The sequence below is a fragment of the Eurosta solidaginis genome, chromosome 1 (genome assembly GCF_040869045.1).
Source record: "Eurosta solidaginis isolate ZX-2024a chromosome 1, ASM4086904v1, whole genome shotgun sequence".
In the NCBI taxonomy this organism is placed as follows: Eukaryota; Metazoa; Arthropoda; class Insecta; order Diptera; family Tephritidae; genus Eurosta; species Eurosta solidaginis.
The window spans coordinates 387048928-387062701 of NC_090319.1; the positions used below are offsets into that span (position 1 = coordinate 387048928).

General features: G+C 40.3%; 1 protein-coding gene across 5 annotated transcripts in view; it reads right to left on the reverse strand.

The window, feature by feature from the left end:
* mask (multiple ankyrin repeats single KH domain) overlaps positions 1-13774 on the reverse strand; it is a 105721-nt gene that overhangs the window by 12479 nt on the left and 79468 nt on the right. For all 5 annotated transcript variants that reach the window (XM_067763395.1, XM_067763394.1, XM_067763391.1 and 2 more), the window contains 3 exons: positions 10240-11022; positions 9766-10087; positions 1591-7454 (listed from right to left, as the gene is read on the reverse strand). In XM_067763395.1, the coding sequence (XP_067619496.1) occupies positions 1591-7454; positions 9766-10087; positions 10240-11022 (6969 nt within the window). The remainder of the gene's footprint in view (positions 1-1590; positions 7455-9765; positions 10088-10239; positions 11023-13774) is intronic.

Genomic DNA, 13774 nt, shown 5'->3' on the forward strand with positions numbered 1-13774 from the left:
ATTTTTCTTCAAGTACTGGATTCACCGGGCAATTCCCGACATAAAGGTCCGACGCCTGTCTATGGAGTTCACCAAGGACCTGCTTGTGTTTTTTCGCTTCATACGGCTGGGTTCTCAGGTGCCGTATTTCCTCAAAATGCTTACGGAGATGACTCCTTAGGCCCCTAGGCGGTGCTGTTTCGTCAATCAGATGTCTGTTGGGATGCCCAGGTTTCTGGGCGCTTGGGCGTAGACTATGGGACGCCCTTGGGCGTGAGCAGCAAGGAGCCACAAAAGATTTATAAAAGTTACGTGGACGTCGGGTTTTGGGATCAAGCCCAGAACAACCTGTCCGATGCAACCATCCCTTGCACGAGACACACTGAACAGAGTATGACCGTCCTAAAAAGATTCTTTTCTGGCAAATGCAGCAAAACCATTTCTCAGGACCGGGGTCAGGAGACGGACCCGGATTGGGTTCGATACCTTCCCTGAGTAAGAGAATATGTAGCAGTCCTGCTGCAAGGAGCTGCTGGGAGGATGACAATTTGTGGGAGGGACGAAACAAATTAAATGGGGTCACACTGAAATGACAGTCCTTGGTCGGGAAAAATCCCGAGTCGCTCCGGTACATAGAACCGACTGCCTTGGGAAGCGAACAATCGTAAGGTAGCAGCTAGTTGCAGCACTGGCAGAACTTTCGAGCGGGTTAAGCGTCTTTCAATGCTGTTCAATAACATTCGGAAAGCCTCTTTGTTTATGCGATATTATTCAATGTAACTGCAAATACACTATAAATATTTAGAAAACCACATTACGAAATAAATATTTTTAATTACGCTGTCTCTGGCAACTCAAATGGATTGCTGCGATCTATCACAATTTTGCTTTGGGCTTCTCGCAACTTTCTTCTTCCAATAACATAAATGCTAAAACTGCTGATGCCATTTTAATGTCAATAAATTTGTTAACTTCTGTTTAGATGCACAAAACAAGTATTTTATAAAATTTTGCCAAAAAAATTAACATCAAAATTGCCGGTGCACCGATAACACTGCAAAACAGCTGATTCGAACGTCGCTTTTATTTACATTCGAAAACAGCAAAACCAATACGGTTTATTGACACCAATTTAAATCAATATTGGTTTGCAATTCCGACAAAACGCAATACCGACTTGGATTCCATGACAACCCTGAATGATATTTCACTTATCAAATTTTATTGTAAGAGGAAATGGGGAGACATTTTTTTTTAATGGGCGGTGCCACGTGTTATGTAGAAAAGTAATTTATCTGAAACGAAATGTACAATTAAAGCTCACGCTGAGTATATAATGTTCGGTTACACCCGAACTTAGACACCTTTACTTGTTTTTTAATATCTTCAGGCAGGTAATGTGGTGAATTACCTATCGCTAGTTTCACCCTTTCCATTGATGTTCGCCGTTTTTAATTCTATATTACTCTATGTCTCTGATTTCAATAGGATATAAAAGTTATTTGTATTTGTGATTAGTTGGTCTCATTTGATTCAAAACGGCGTACGTGCATATGCATTAATTATCTGCACATATGTATATTCTTAATTCAGATAATGATTAATACTTACGTGGAATTGATCTTGATGATGATAATCGGCTGGACCACCTGTAGGTCCGCCCATGCCACCTAGTCCTCCACCAGCTGCGCCACCGCCATAAAAGCGATATTGTTGCTTCATCCAATTCGATTGTTGTTGCTGTTGTTGTAGCGGCGGTGCTTGTGGTGGTTTGTCCATCATCCAAGGGCCATGCATCAGACCAGCAACAGCTGGTGGCATACCAGATCCCATGCCATCATCCAAACCAGGCCCTGGCATGCCACCACCACCAGCCATATTCATTGGATAGTTATTGCATTTCCATGATGCACGCTCGGTACCTATAGGACGTGGCATTTTGCGTATATCTTCTTGTTGCTGCTGCTGTTGTTGTTGTTGTTGTGCGGCCATTTGCTGTTGTAACATATTTCCACCCACTGCGGCTTGATTAGGTGACATTGCAGCCGGTGAGTTGTTACCGCCACCAAGTCCACCGTTCTCCAAGTTTAATACGTCCATATAGCCGCCATACCAACGCTGTGGCCCAGTGTTGGGCGCCTGTGGTCCGTTTTGTGGCTGCGACTGTGAGCGTGTGCCAGATGCCAAATTAGAACCTGGTGCCAGTGACTTTCCTGTGGGAAAATTCGTCGGTGCCGGTGGTGGTGGTTGATGCTGCTGTGGATGAAAAATGCCACTGCCAAGTAAGGGTTGTTGTTGTGGTGGCTGGCCGATTGGGGGTTGCGCCATAGACCCCATGTTTGCTGCACCACCACCACCAGGTCCACTGAATGCCGAATTTCGTAAATTAAGGCGCGATAATGGGTGATTGTTGTTAACACCGACACCATGCATTTGCATACCATAATGAGATGGCATTTTCACGTGATGTGGCATAACGCCGTTTCCGGCAGAACCTAAAGCTTCGAAGAAACGATTTATTGGTGGTTCACCAATAGAACCTGGTGGTCCATTGTTGTTGTTACGTGCAGAGTGATTGGGGCCGATGGGTCCAAAATTCATAGTAGGTTGTTGTGAGTTAGCTGCGCTTCCCTCAAGGGTGCCACTACTACCCAAAGCACCCACATTAGCGGAAGTTGATGTATTATGTGTAGCATTCACTACACCGGTGCGATGTTGTTGGTTAGTATTTGGGGGAGGGCGTTGTATTGCCAAACCACTAGCGGGTATATTCGTTGTAACGGTGCTGTTGGAGCTAATTGATGTATTTGTTTGATTTGGTTGTTGTCCAATCGGGGCAGGTGGTTTGATTACACCCACAGAAGTGTGCTGCGCCTCACTACCACTTACACCGCTTACTTGTGTAGATAACTGCAATTCTTTAGCAGCACCATTCCCGCCACCAACACTCACGCCCATGTCAACGCGATCGGCAATATTTGAGGCGGTAATTGTGGTTATATTATCACCACTTGATGCTACCGAAGAAACAGTGTGCATACCGGGCGAGGTGCCAGCTGTTGAAGTTCCCCCAGCCATGCTGGTAGCAAGTATGGTGAGATTCGAAGTTGGTGCAGCATTTCCACCAGCGCTAACAGCTTGTGTCTGGTGCATGCCTACAGGCGCAGGCATTACATTGCTGCTAGGCGGTGAAGCTGAGTGGGAGGAAGCTTTGGAACTTCCACCCACTGGTGAATTTAGTATGTTACGATTATAGCCTGGAGCTTTTGAAGCATCCGCTTTGGGTAATGGATCACTAACCAATGCTGATGGCGAGTTATACATTTGCACATTTTCCCCCCATTGTGATTGGTAATTGAAGAAGAGTGTGTATTCATTGCTTATTTTTGAAGCAAGCTGTGTGCCAAATCCACCAGTAGCAGATGTACTGTTCACTCCAGTATCTGGGCATGTGCCGGTAACGTTAGCTGTAGGCTCAGCACAATTAATTATAAGATGTTGTTGCATATCGGCTGATACAGTTCCTATTGGTGGCTGTGCTGCGAACACATTCGTATGTTGTTGTATTCGTTGTTTTATTTGTTGCTGTTTTTGTGTTTGCTGCATTTGCGTGGACTGTTGTGCTGATGGTACTGATGGTGCTGTTACTACTGGTACAGGAGAAACGCCTACAACACGTTTGTGTGGTGGTCCTATTGGTGTAACCGCACGTGTTGCAGTTGGTGCTGCAAAAGCTGGCGTTGTTGTAGTAGTTTTTGCATTGCTGCTACCACCTGTTGTCACAGTTGTTGCTGAAGTTGTTGTTAACGTAGCTATAGCGCTTGATGTCATAGTACTTGCGGCTGAAACTGCAGCGGCTGCAGCTGCTGCAGCAGCAGCAGCATTGACAGCGGCTACTTCAGCAGGATTGAAAACACCAATCGGACCAGACAGCGCATAGTTTCCTGTGTTGTTATTATGATGGTTATTAGCAGCTGTTACACAACCCAACTGAGTTACTACATTAGAGCTACTGGGCACGGGTTTGCCACGCCCGTAAGGTGCGCTTGCACCAATACGACCAATGTTATTACAGTCACCCACCTTTTTAGATGGTGAATTGTGCGTATTATGTGTAGAGGAGAGACCTGTGGTATTGCTCAGCTTAGCAGCGAAGGTTTGTGTATTGACAGCAGTGTTTGTGTGTTGTTGTTGTTGTTTGTTTGTGATGTTATTTTTTTGTGTATGCGAGACAATGCCCACGCCACAAATATTACCGCCGTGAGTTGAATTCGAAGTTTTGTTTGCACCTGACACGTTGGCTACCTCCTGAGGCTTCATTTTTTGTGTACCACCACTTGTGGGCTGTGAATGACTTCCACGGCTGCCTACTTGATGTTGCTGCGTGTGAAATGATGTCTTGGCAGCCTGGGAACGTGCAGAACTAGTTTTATTACCAGTACCAGTACTTGCTTGCGGTTTACCACCAGTTTTAGTGCTACCAACGCCACCAGCACCTTTGGGGCCACTAGAGTTACCACCACCTGATCCAGCACCACTATTATTGCCTGATTGACCTATTCCACCACCACCACTTGAATATGTTGCCGCTGCTGATGCCGTTGAAGATGTTGATGATGCTGAAGATGCAGCGGATGATTGTATATTGGTAGAATTTTTATTTTCCCATGTGCCAACACTTAGAGGCAGTGTGGATGCTTTAATGCTAGTATTGATGCGTGGCAGCATTTGCAATATGTCTACGTCGGGATCTTTAATTAGTGCCAATATAAGCATATGTGCCTGTTTTGTGGCATCGGTCTGTCCTTTGATTGTAATGCTGCGTTCCGATTGATTTTTGCCCTGTTTTTCTACTTCAATATGGGCACCTGTAGTGGCGCGTATGGCATTAATATTGCTGCCGGCGCGTCCGATAACACGTGAAATGGCATTCACCGGTACCTGCACCTTTTTACATGTCATTTCGCTAACAGGTTGAGGTGTTGGCACTACGGTGGCACTACTACTAGTCCCAGTTACATTGGTGGTTGTCAATGATGGAGCGGCAACGCCACCGGGCGATGATGATGAAACACTTGTCGATGCGCTCGTTGTGCTTGATGATGTTCCACTTGTCTGTTGCGTAGAACTTTTACGTACTACCTCCTTCCAACCATCTTCACCACGTTTTGGCGGTGTGGATTTGTGCTGTGTTGCGCTAGCCGTGGTTTGATGATCATCGTTTGCAGCGATGGTACTGGTGTTACGTGATGCAGAAAACACCAGCGACTTTCGTGTAGAGGCATTACTCGCACCACCACTGCCTCCAGTTGTTGCATGAGCTGTATAGCTGTTCGATTCGTACGATTTGTCGCCTTTTGATTTCTCTACGACAGTTGGTTGTACTTGTTCGCGTTCTCGTTCTCGTTGTGTTTGACGATTGCTGTTGCTTGCTGTTTGTGTTTCCTTCGGTGCAAGATTTTCTTTCTCGCGTTGTTTATTGTTGTTGTCGCGCTTTTTGTTCGTCTCTTCTTTACGCAAGTTGAGCTGTTGTGTTGTTTCAGACCTTTTGTTTGCTGTTGCAGCACTAGTTGACTTAACCGTGGGGGCGTAGTTAGGGGTTTCAGCAGACTGTACGCTGTTTTTCTTCGTACTCGTATTGCCGCCTCTTGTCGATGTTTGCTGCTCCTGCTCCTTCTCCTGTTGCTGCTTTTTGGCAGAAGTAGTTTGCTTATGTGTACTGCCTTTGGAGTCTTCAACAGTGGCAGCCGCTGCAGTCGAGCAGTTGGCTCGTTGTGTGCTGATTCTTTCATTGCTCATATTTCGTGGTTGTGTCTGTGTCTGTTGTGTTGCATTCTTCCTTTTCTTATTATTTTTCATGTTCTTGAGCGTTTTTTCGCATTCACGTTGTTGGCTGGTGTTATTGCCGCTGCCGGGGGCATTACTACCAACACCAACTGCCTTCATCTCGGTGCTAGAACATGAGCCTTGATCGATACCAGAATCGCCTTCTTCACGATAATTCGGTACGTGCCGATTATCATCCTCATCTTCGAGTGCATTATCATCATGATCGCTATCGTCGTCTGCCTCTGAATCTTTTTCTTCAGCATCGTTTGAGCCCGACATTTGACTGCCACCGCAGGCACCTTCCATTTGACGACGTCTCTCTTCTTTTTTCTCCAACTTCTTCTTCTTCTTGCGCTCACGACGGCGCGCTGCAGCTGCTCTACGACTCTCTTCACGTGTACGCTCATTATCCAATTCTCTGAGCAAAATGGACGCATTTTGATTTGCTTTTACAGCTTGTGCTTCTTTAGCTGCACGTATAAATTTCATGCAATCATAGCATTTCTCAGACAATTCCTTATCACTTATTGTACTGATAAAGCGACTCATCTCTTGATCGGAAGGGAATTGTGTTACATATTGTACCATCCATTTGACGACTTTAGTATGACCCTTACGGAAAGCAGCCATTAGACATGATACACGTCGATTATCTTGTGAATCAATATCTGCTAGATGAGTATAGAGTATCTCAACGACGCTCAAATGTCCACCGTGTGCAGCTAGCCAAAGTGGTGAATTTCCCTTTTTATTCTTGACTTCAACGGCAGCTCCGCGTGACAACAGCAACTCGACAAACTTTAAATGACCCTTATCAGCTGCAATAGTAAGTGCAGTGTCACGTGATGTTGGTACTGGTGCCGCATTCACATCGGCACCTTTGTCTAATAGCACACGACCCACATCGATATAACCGCCAGAGGCAGCTTCCATCAGTGGTGTAAGCCCAGTTTTGGCGCGATGTTCAACATTCGCTTTTCGATCCAGCAATAAACTTACCACCTCATGTCGACCTTGAAAACATGCCAATGTTAACGCCGTGTTGCGATTAGTTTCGATTTGTGCATTAATATCGGAACCTTGATCTAGCAATAGTTTAACAGCAGCTGTATGACCATTCATGGCGGCCAACATCAATGGTGAAATACCTAATTTGCTGCCGGTGCGTGAATTAATTTCTGCACCATGATTCAAAAGTAATTTAATAATATTCACATAACCGCCGCTTGCCGCCAAACTAAGCGGCGTATAATCGGAAACGTTACGATGCTCCTTGTTGGCATTATGCTTCAATAATAGTTCGACCACTTCGTAACGTCCACCAGAGCAGGCTAACGAAAGTGGTGTATCCTTGGTTCGCTCGGATTGTGCCTCCAATTCGGCGCCGTGTTTCAGTAGTATTTCGACGACTTTCTCATGACCGGCTGTGGCGGCTAGTATTAAAGGGGTAAAACCTTTTTTGTCGCGATGTTCAATGTTTGCATTACGATTGAGTAATAGTTGAACGAGCTCTTCATGTCCACCGGCACATGCCAATGTTAGTGCGGTATCATGATTTGAATCGGTTTCAGAGTCAACATCAATGGTTTTATCAAGCGCAGTAGTGGCAACGGTTTGTTGGTATTGTTGTTGATTCGTAGTGTTGGCTATAGGGAGATGAAAAATGCAAATATTCGCAAAACAAGATATTTTACACACAAAATTATGCTTAAATTAGATTATACACCTGCGAGCGAAAAAATTGCAGCAAAAATGTTTTTCGAATTTTTTCGATCTTTTTTCTATATTCGCTTATTGAAAAATAAATAATTATAACTGTGGAAATCATTTCGATTTTCTTTCATAAAAATGTGTAAAATGCCATTTTAAAAAATTCTGAAAACTATTTGGAAAAAATTATCAAAAACCAGTGCAAAAATTTGGAAATTTTTATTACAACTTTAAGAAGCTCCTTGAATTTTAAAATTTTTATCGAAAACATTTTCGAAATTGTTTTACATACAGTTGCGGTCAAAAAAAAAAAGCCGAGGAAAATGTTTTCCCTGTTACGGCGTTTCCAGTCACTACAGCTGCGTAACGAAACTTTTAGTTATTGTGATTAACATCGACAATTCCTTAACTAATTAGTTGGTATCTTAAGGCGAAAAAGATAGAAAGTCCCTAGCAGTTTTCGTAAAATCAGCTATATTTCATATAAGTAATAGTCTTATCCTTAAAAAAAAAATTGACATTCAGCCCAATTCTAAACGAAAATTCCGTGCGAGTTTTTTCCCTTCTCCCATTCCTCCTATTCTAAATAAAAATTCCTTGTGAGTTTTTTCACTTCTCCCTTTCCTCCTATTCTGAACAATGTTCGAAAAAGCGGAAACCGGTTATGGGAGAAAAGTAGGTATTATGAATGTGAGGGAGAGGGAGATTTCTCTGCCATTTCCTAGGAGTTTTTTCACTTGTTAAATTAAAGGGAATGCATCAAAATAGTTAAAGGAAATTGGTTATTTTAAGAAAACACTTATTTGTACAAATTTGTGCAAAATATGTATTTACATTCTACCACAATATTTCCACTGTTAATACAACAACAACAACAACCACTATATTCATTATTTTAAGTCGAAAAGTATATCATAAGCAACGGAAGAGCTCTTTGTATATTTGATGCAGCCATCCAGAAATTGCGCAAGGATTTTTTAATAAGTCTTAAATAGATTTTGGCATATGATGGAGGACGAAAACCGCTATGGACTTTCTAGCTTTCTCGCCTTACCACCTACTGAGTTAAGGAATTGTCGATATTAATCACAATAAATAAAAAGTTTCGTTACGCAGGTGTAGTGACTCTGGAAACGCCGTAACAGGGAAAACCTTTTCCTCGGCTTTTTTTACCGTAAGTAACGCAACAAATTTGATCTTTTTTTTATTAACAAAGAGAAATATAGGAATTCGGTTTAGTTTTCGTTAAGTTTGGGCGTTTAATATGAATATATGAATAAAAACAAGAAATAAAATTTACAAAAAATTTCGTTTCGAATTTTTGAAAACGTTTTAGGAACTTGTTTACATAATTTTTGTTACACAACTTATTTAAATTGATTTAATATCCACAAATAAAAAAAAATTAGTGCTTAAATTTGAACATTTACGCTATTAATTTTCTACTCGTAGATGTATGTACGAATACAAAAGCCCTATTTGGGTGTTGCGGTTTCCATAAAAAAGCCAACAGATATATAATCCACAGCTTACGGTTTGTTCTTTGCTCTTCTAAAAACTTAATAAAATTGAATCAGGGACACAGTTTTTGGTTTATGCTAAATTTACTTCTCTGATAATTGAAGACATGCATGGCAGAACTGTTTCGATAAAAAAGTTGCATAAAACCGCCCCTAAATCGAAGCTTATGTTGAGTGTCTTAGAAAATGGCCACAGGATAATATCTTTTTTTAGTTATTTCGAACTTCAAATGCGTATGGAGAAAATTTTTGCCCAAAGCTAAGCTGAGCGCTTTACAGTATATTTCTTTAAAATTGAAGCCAAAGAAATCAATGCGATCTAGATCGTTTATTTTTGGTGTCGGCGATTGTTTACGGGTCATTTCAGGTCAAGCCAGAAGTACCTATATTCAAATGTTAAAGGGTGGATATTTAATGAGAAGTTTACAAACTGTTATTTCGGTTCTGGCAACTGTAATTTCTATCTAAGAGTTTGAATGAGAATTTAAAACTCAAAAATAATTTTTTCTCCGAATTTTAGTATCCATACTCGTCTCCAATTTACAACCATCTTATAAACGCTAAAGAAGGAAATGTTAGAAAAACGGTGCTACGTAAATGTTTCAATGTTTAAATGTTTTTAAAATTGATGTAATATAAGTAAGGAGTTTGGCACGGTCTGCTTTCTTATTCTTGTTCAGGTAGCAAAAAATACATACAAAAATATCACTTTTGGAGCTAAACCCACCTTGACTTCCAGCTGGTGTTTGACGTAGCGCTGCATAGCGATTGCGTTCTTTTCGTGACTGCTTGTCGATGGCTTTCTTAGCGATGCCACCCGATATTTTTGTGGATGATATCATAGGTGGCGCAGGCAATTGTTGTGCTGCTGCAGCGGCGGCTGCGGCCATTTGCTGTTGTTGCGTCGAAAGGCCGCATACACCAAGTCCGACATCAGTTGTTAATGGCGAGATGGTTGCATGAAACTGGGTATTTCCACACGCAGCAACTGTTGTTGCGCCACTATAGGGAGTTGCCACTGGCGGTTGCGTTTGTGTGGCCACTTGAACCTGAAAATGGTTCAAAATATGCTGATTCATAAAATACTGTTTTCACCACAGATTATAATTTAATTTTATTTTATATCTTCGTAGAGGAAAAAATACTTCACGAAAAAATGTTTGATTAAAAAAATGTATTATAGACGAACTAAATAGTTTACCTGCTGCTGTTGTTGTTGTTGTTGTTGCTGTTGCTGTTGTAACTGTTGTTGCAGTAGTAATTGTTGTTGTTGCAGATGGTGATGTTTTTGCTTTAGAACCTGTTGATGCAACGTCTGCTGCTGCAGCAAAAGATTCGTTTGAGCCACCTGTTCCAATGTAGCCGCTTGCTGCTGTTGTTGTTGTTGCTGTTGCTGCATCAAACTTTCAGCCTGTTGTGATAACTCGTGGATTAACTGTTCCTTTTGATTATCCGGCAAATCCTGCAATTGCAAATGCTGCAATTGTTGAACTGCGTCTTGAACATCTTGTTGTTGTTGTTGATGTTGATGCTGTACCGACTGTGGCAACTGGAACAGCAATTGCAAAGATTGCGCCGACTTGTCCCCACTCTCTACGTTGAAAACGTAATTAGCAGCGGCTGCAGCAGCCTGCTGATGTTGTTGCTGTTGCTGCTGTTGTTGCTGCTGTTGGTGGAGTTTTTGTTGTTGTGACTGTTGATGCTGGCTACCAGTGCATGCAGCTAATGCCTTACGCAGCCGCTCGCTTGATTGTCGGTCCTGTTGTAGTTGTTGTATCATATGCATCTGACGATGCTTTAGTTCCTCCTCATCTTCTTGAAGTATAAGTTGTTGGTGTTGTTGCAATTGTTGATGCTGTTGTAGTAAGAAATCACCTTGATGTGGCAGTGACTGTTGCATTTGTTGGTGTTGTGCAGCAGCAGCAGCTGCAGCTGCTTCATCTGATGATAGCGGCAAAAATGTAAACGTCTGGTCGTGTTGGTGCTGTTTTTAATATCAAAATAATTTAATTAATAGAAGAAACGTGACTATGCTTTAAATTACAATTAACAACCACAACCAGTTCATATACATAGGTAATCCACTCCACTCGACATTGGCTTATCGTCGCTTGGCGCGCAATACCGGGTATTTGCAAAAAGCAATACCGCGTATTTGATAGGAGCCAAATTGTGTAGGAGGAAGAAAAAACTTGATTTTTAGCCAAACCGTTGCTCCAATCTTGAACTGATCTAACATTTTATTTCATTTCGGGTTGCCTCACCATGTACATATAATAATTTACCAAAAAAATCACTCAAACTGCAAAAATATAACTTTTTGAAAAATACGCGGCATTGCATTGCTTTATTTCAAAGAAAATAGGTTCCATAAAAGTTATTTTATTTATTATTAGTAAAGTAAATATACATTCTATTTTTTAAATAAAGCTAAATTAGTGTTAAAATAACTAAGCAGCTAAGCGATTATCGCTTATTTATAGTCAAAAGGTAAGTTATCGTAGAAGTTGTGCCAATCAGGTGGTATGACTTTCTTAAGTTGTTGTAAATGTTCAAATTTAGTTTTGGTTATTTTCAAACGTGAGTTGTAGAGTGCAAAGGGGATATATTTTCCTAAATTCTTTTTAGATCGCCTGGGTAGTATCTTGTAATCATCGTTAAAATTTAGTTTGAATTGGATTGTTCAGTTAGGCAAGTTTTTTAATATACTCAAATTATTAACAACATGTTCTCCTGTTCCTATACCAGATCGTATAGAGCTGTATGTATAGAATTGTCTGTTGCTATAATCTTTAAAAAAGGTATGGTCTACCAATCTTGCTTCATATGGAAATCGTTTTACTCGCGATTCCTCTGTTGCAAGAGCATATTGGCTTGGAAGGTATACTTGCTTATTTTTCAAAAATCTCAAAATCAATTTTTGTTGGAGCGAATGAGAGCCTATTACAAGAAGGAAAAATTGCATTTTTGAAAGTCTATAATTTGAATTATATGCATTTACTTACGTGAACTTGAGTTGACTAACTATCAAACCCTTGGTTTAGTAATTTTTTTTTTTTTCAATTATTGTTAAAGAAGAAAATGTTTAATATTTTCCTTTAAAAGCATGTTTTAATTTATGGAGTATTTACAAAGTTACTGAAATAAAGCGTACATTCAACTCTACATATCTTTGTGTTAATAGCCAGAACTAAAATATAAGCGGTATTGCGCCCAAATCTTTTTTTTTTTTTATTTTATACGCGGTATTGCTTCTGATTTGTATTTGGGGGTTTGTTGATAAAAACGGCAGAATTTTAACGTAAATACATTAAGGGCGATGAGTCCTAGTCGGGGTAACGAAATCTCGATTTTGGAAATTTTGGTATATACGCGGTATTGCGCGCCAAGCGACGATATTTTATTTTAATTTGAAATTTTTTTTTTCATAGGAATCTAATTTTGTTTCAAACTTTGATAATTAGGCTTGTTCCGATTTTCAAAAAAAATCTATTAGATTGTTCAATTCGTTTTTTTGTTGTTCTTGTAACCGTATTGAAAAATTTCATTCAGTGGTACGCGAATTTAATTCGAAGAAGTTTTTCAACCATATGAAACATGGCTGTAAATCTTTTGAGTATTCCAAAAAGCTTTAAAATTGTTTCTATCAAAATGCCATAAATGCAGTCTGGTAGCTAATTATGCCCCTATTACCGTTTACAACTCAACTCTGGTTGGGTTGAAATTTCGCAATTTGGTATTACAGATTACAACTCAACCTGTCAAAAAAAATTTCGGTTGAGTTGTCTAGTCTTACAACTTTTTGTGGCATTGCCGTTTACAACCTTCTGTTGGTGTAGTTGTCAAAGACGTCAAAATCTACAACTGATTACTAATAGTTGTTTCATACAATTTTGCAGTTGTTTTGAAAAAATTTTACGTTTTAGAAGACGGTTCACCACCTAATTCTTAACAAAAATTTTCAAAGTTGGTATCAAAAGACACGTTTCGACCTCCGATTTAAGAATCCGAAAACAAAAAATGTAATTCTTTACGACAGCATGACACTGCTAATACGCGTCCAAAAATATCGAGAGAGGTGTCAAAAGACGCGTACTAATCTTGAGAACAATAATCCGCAGCGGAAAAGAAACATTTTATCTCTGTCCGGAGATATTTGCAGTTGAAGTTGGCGATTTTTTCATGTGGTTGTTGTAATGTTGTTGTCTTTTTCGGGTTTTGTTTAATATCGTTTGAACGAGTTAAAATTTTTATTTTCCGCCTTCGGATTATTAATACTGATGTCAAGACGCGTCGTTTAATACCTCTCTCGATATTTTTGGTCACGTATTAGCAGTGTCATGCTGTCGTAAAGAATTACCACAAAAATTAAAAATTTTATTTCTAATGAAATCTAATATATAGTTAAGCCATGAGTGCTACCAACTCAAAAGTGGTTAGCTGTCAAAAAATCTACTACAGAAAACGAAACGAACAGAACTGCTATACGGATCAGAAATTGAACCAGATAAATATCAGGATCACAACGTTGTTGTTGCATTTGCATGTTAAATTTCTATCCGTATCTCGCTCAAGTCTCAATGGAACGTAACTAATAGTTGAGTTGTCTTAAAGTTGAGTTTTTTTAATTACAACCCAACTAAGTTGAGTTGTAAACGGTAATAGGGGCAGTAAATTTTAGTCTAACAAAGTACAACAAGACGGTCTAGTTTTGATACTCCCTTGAGTTTTAATAA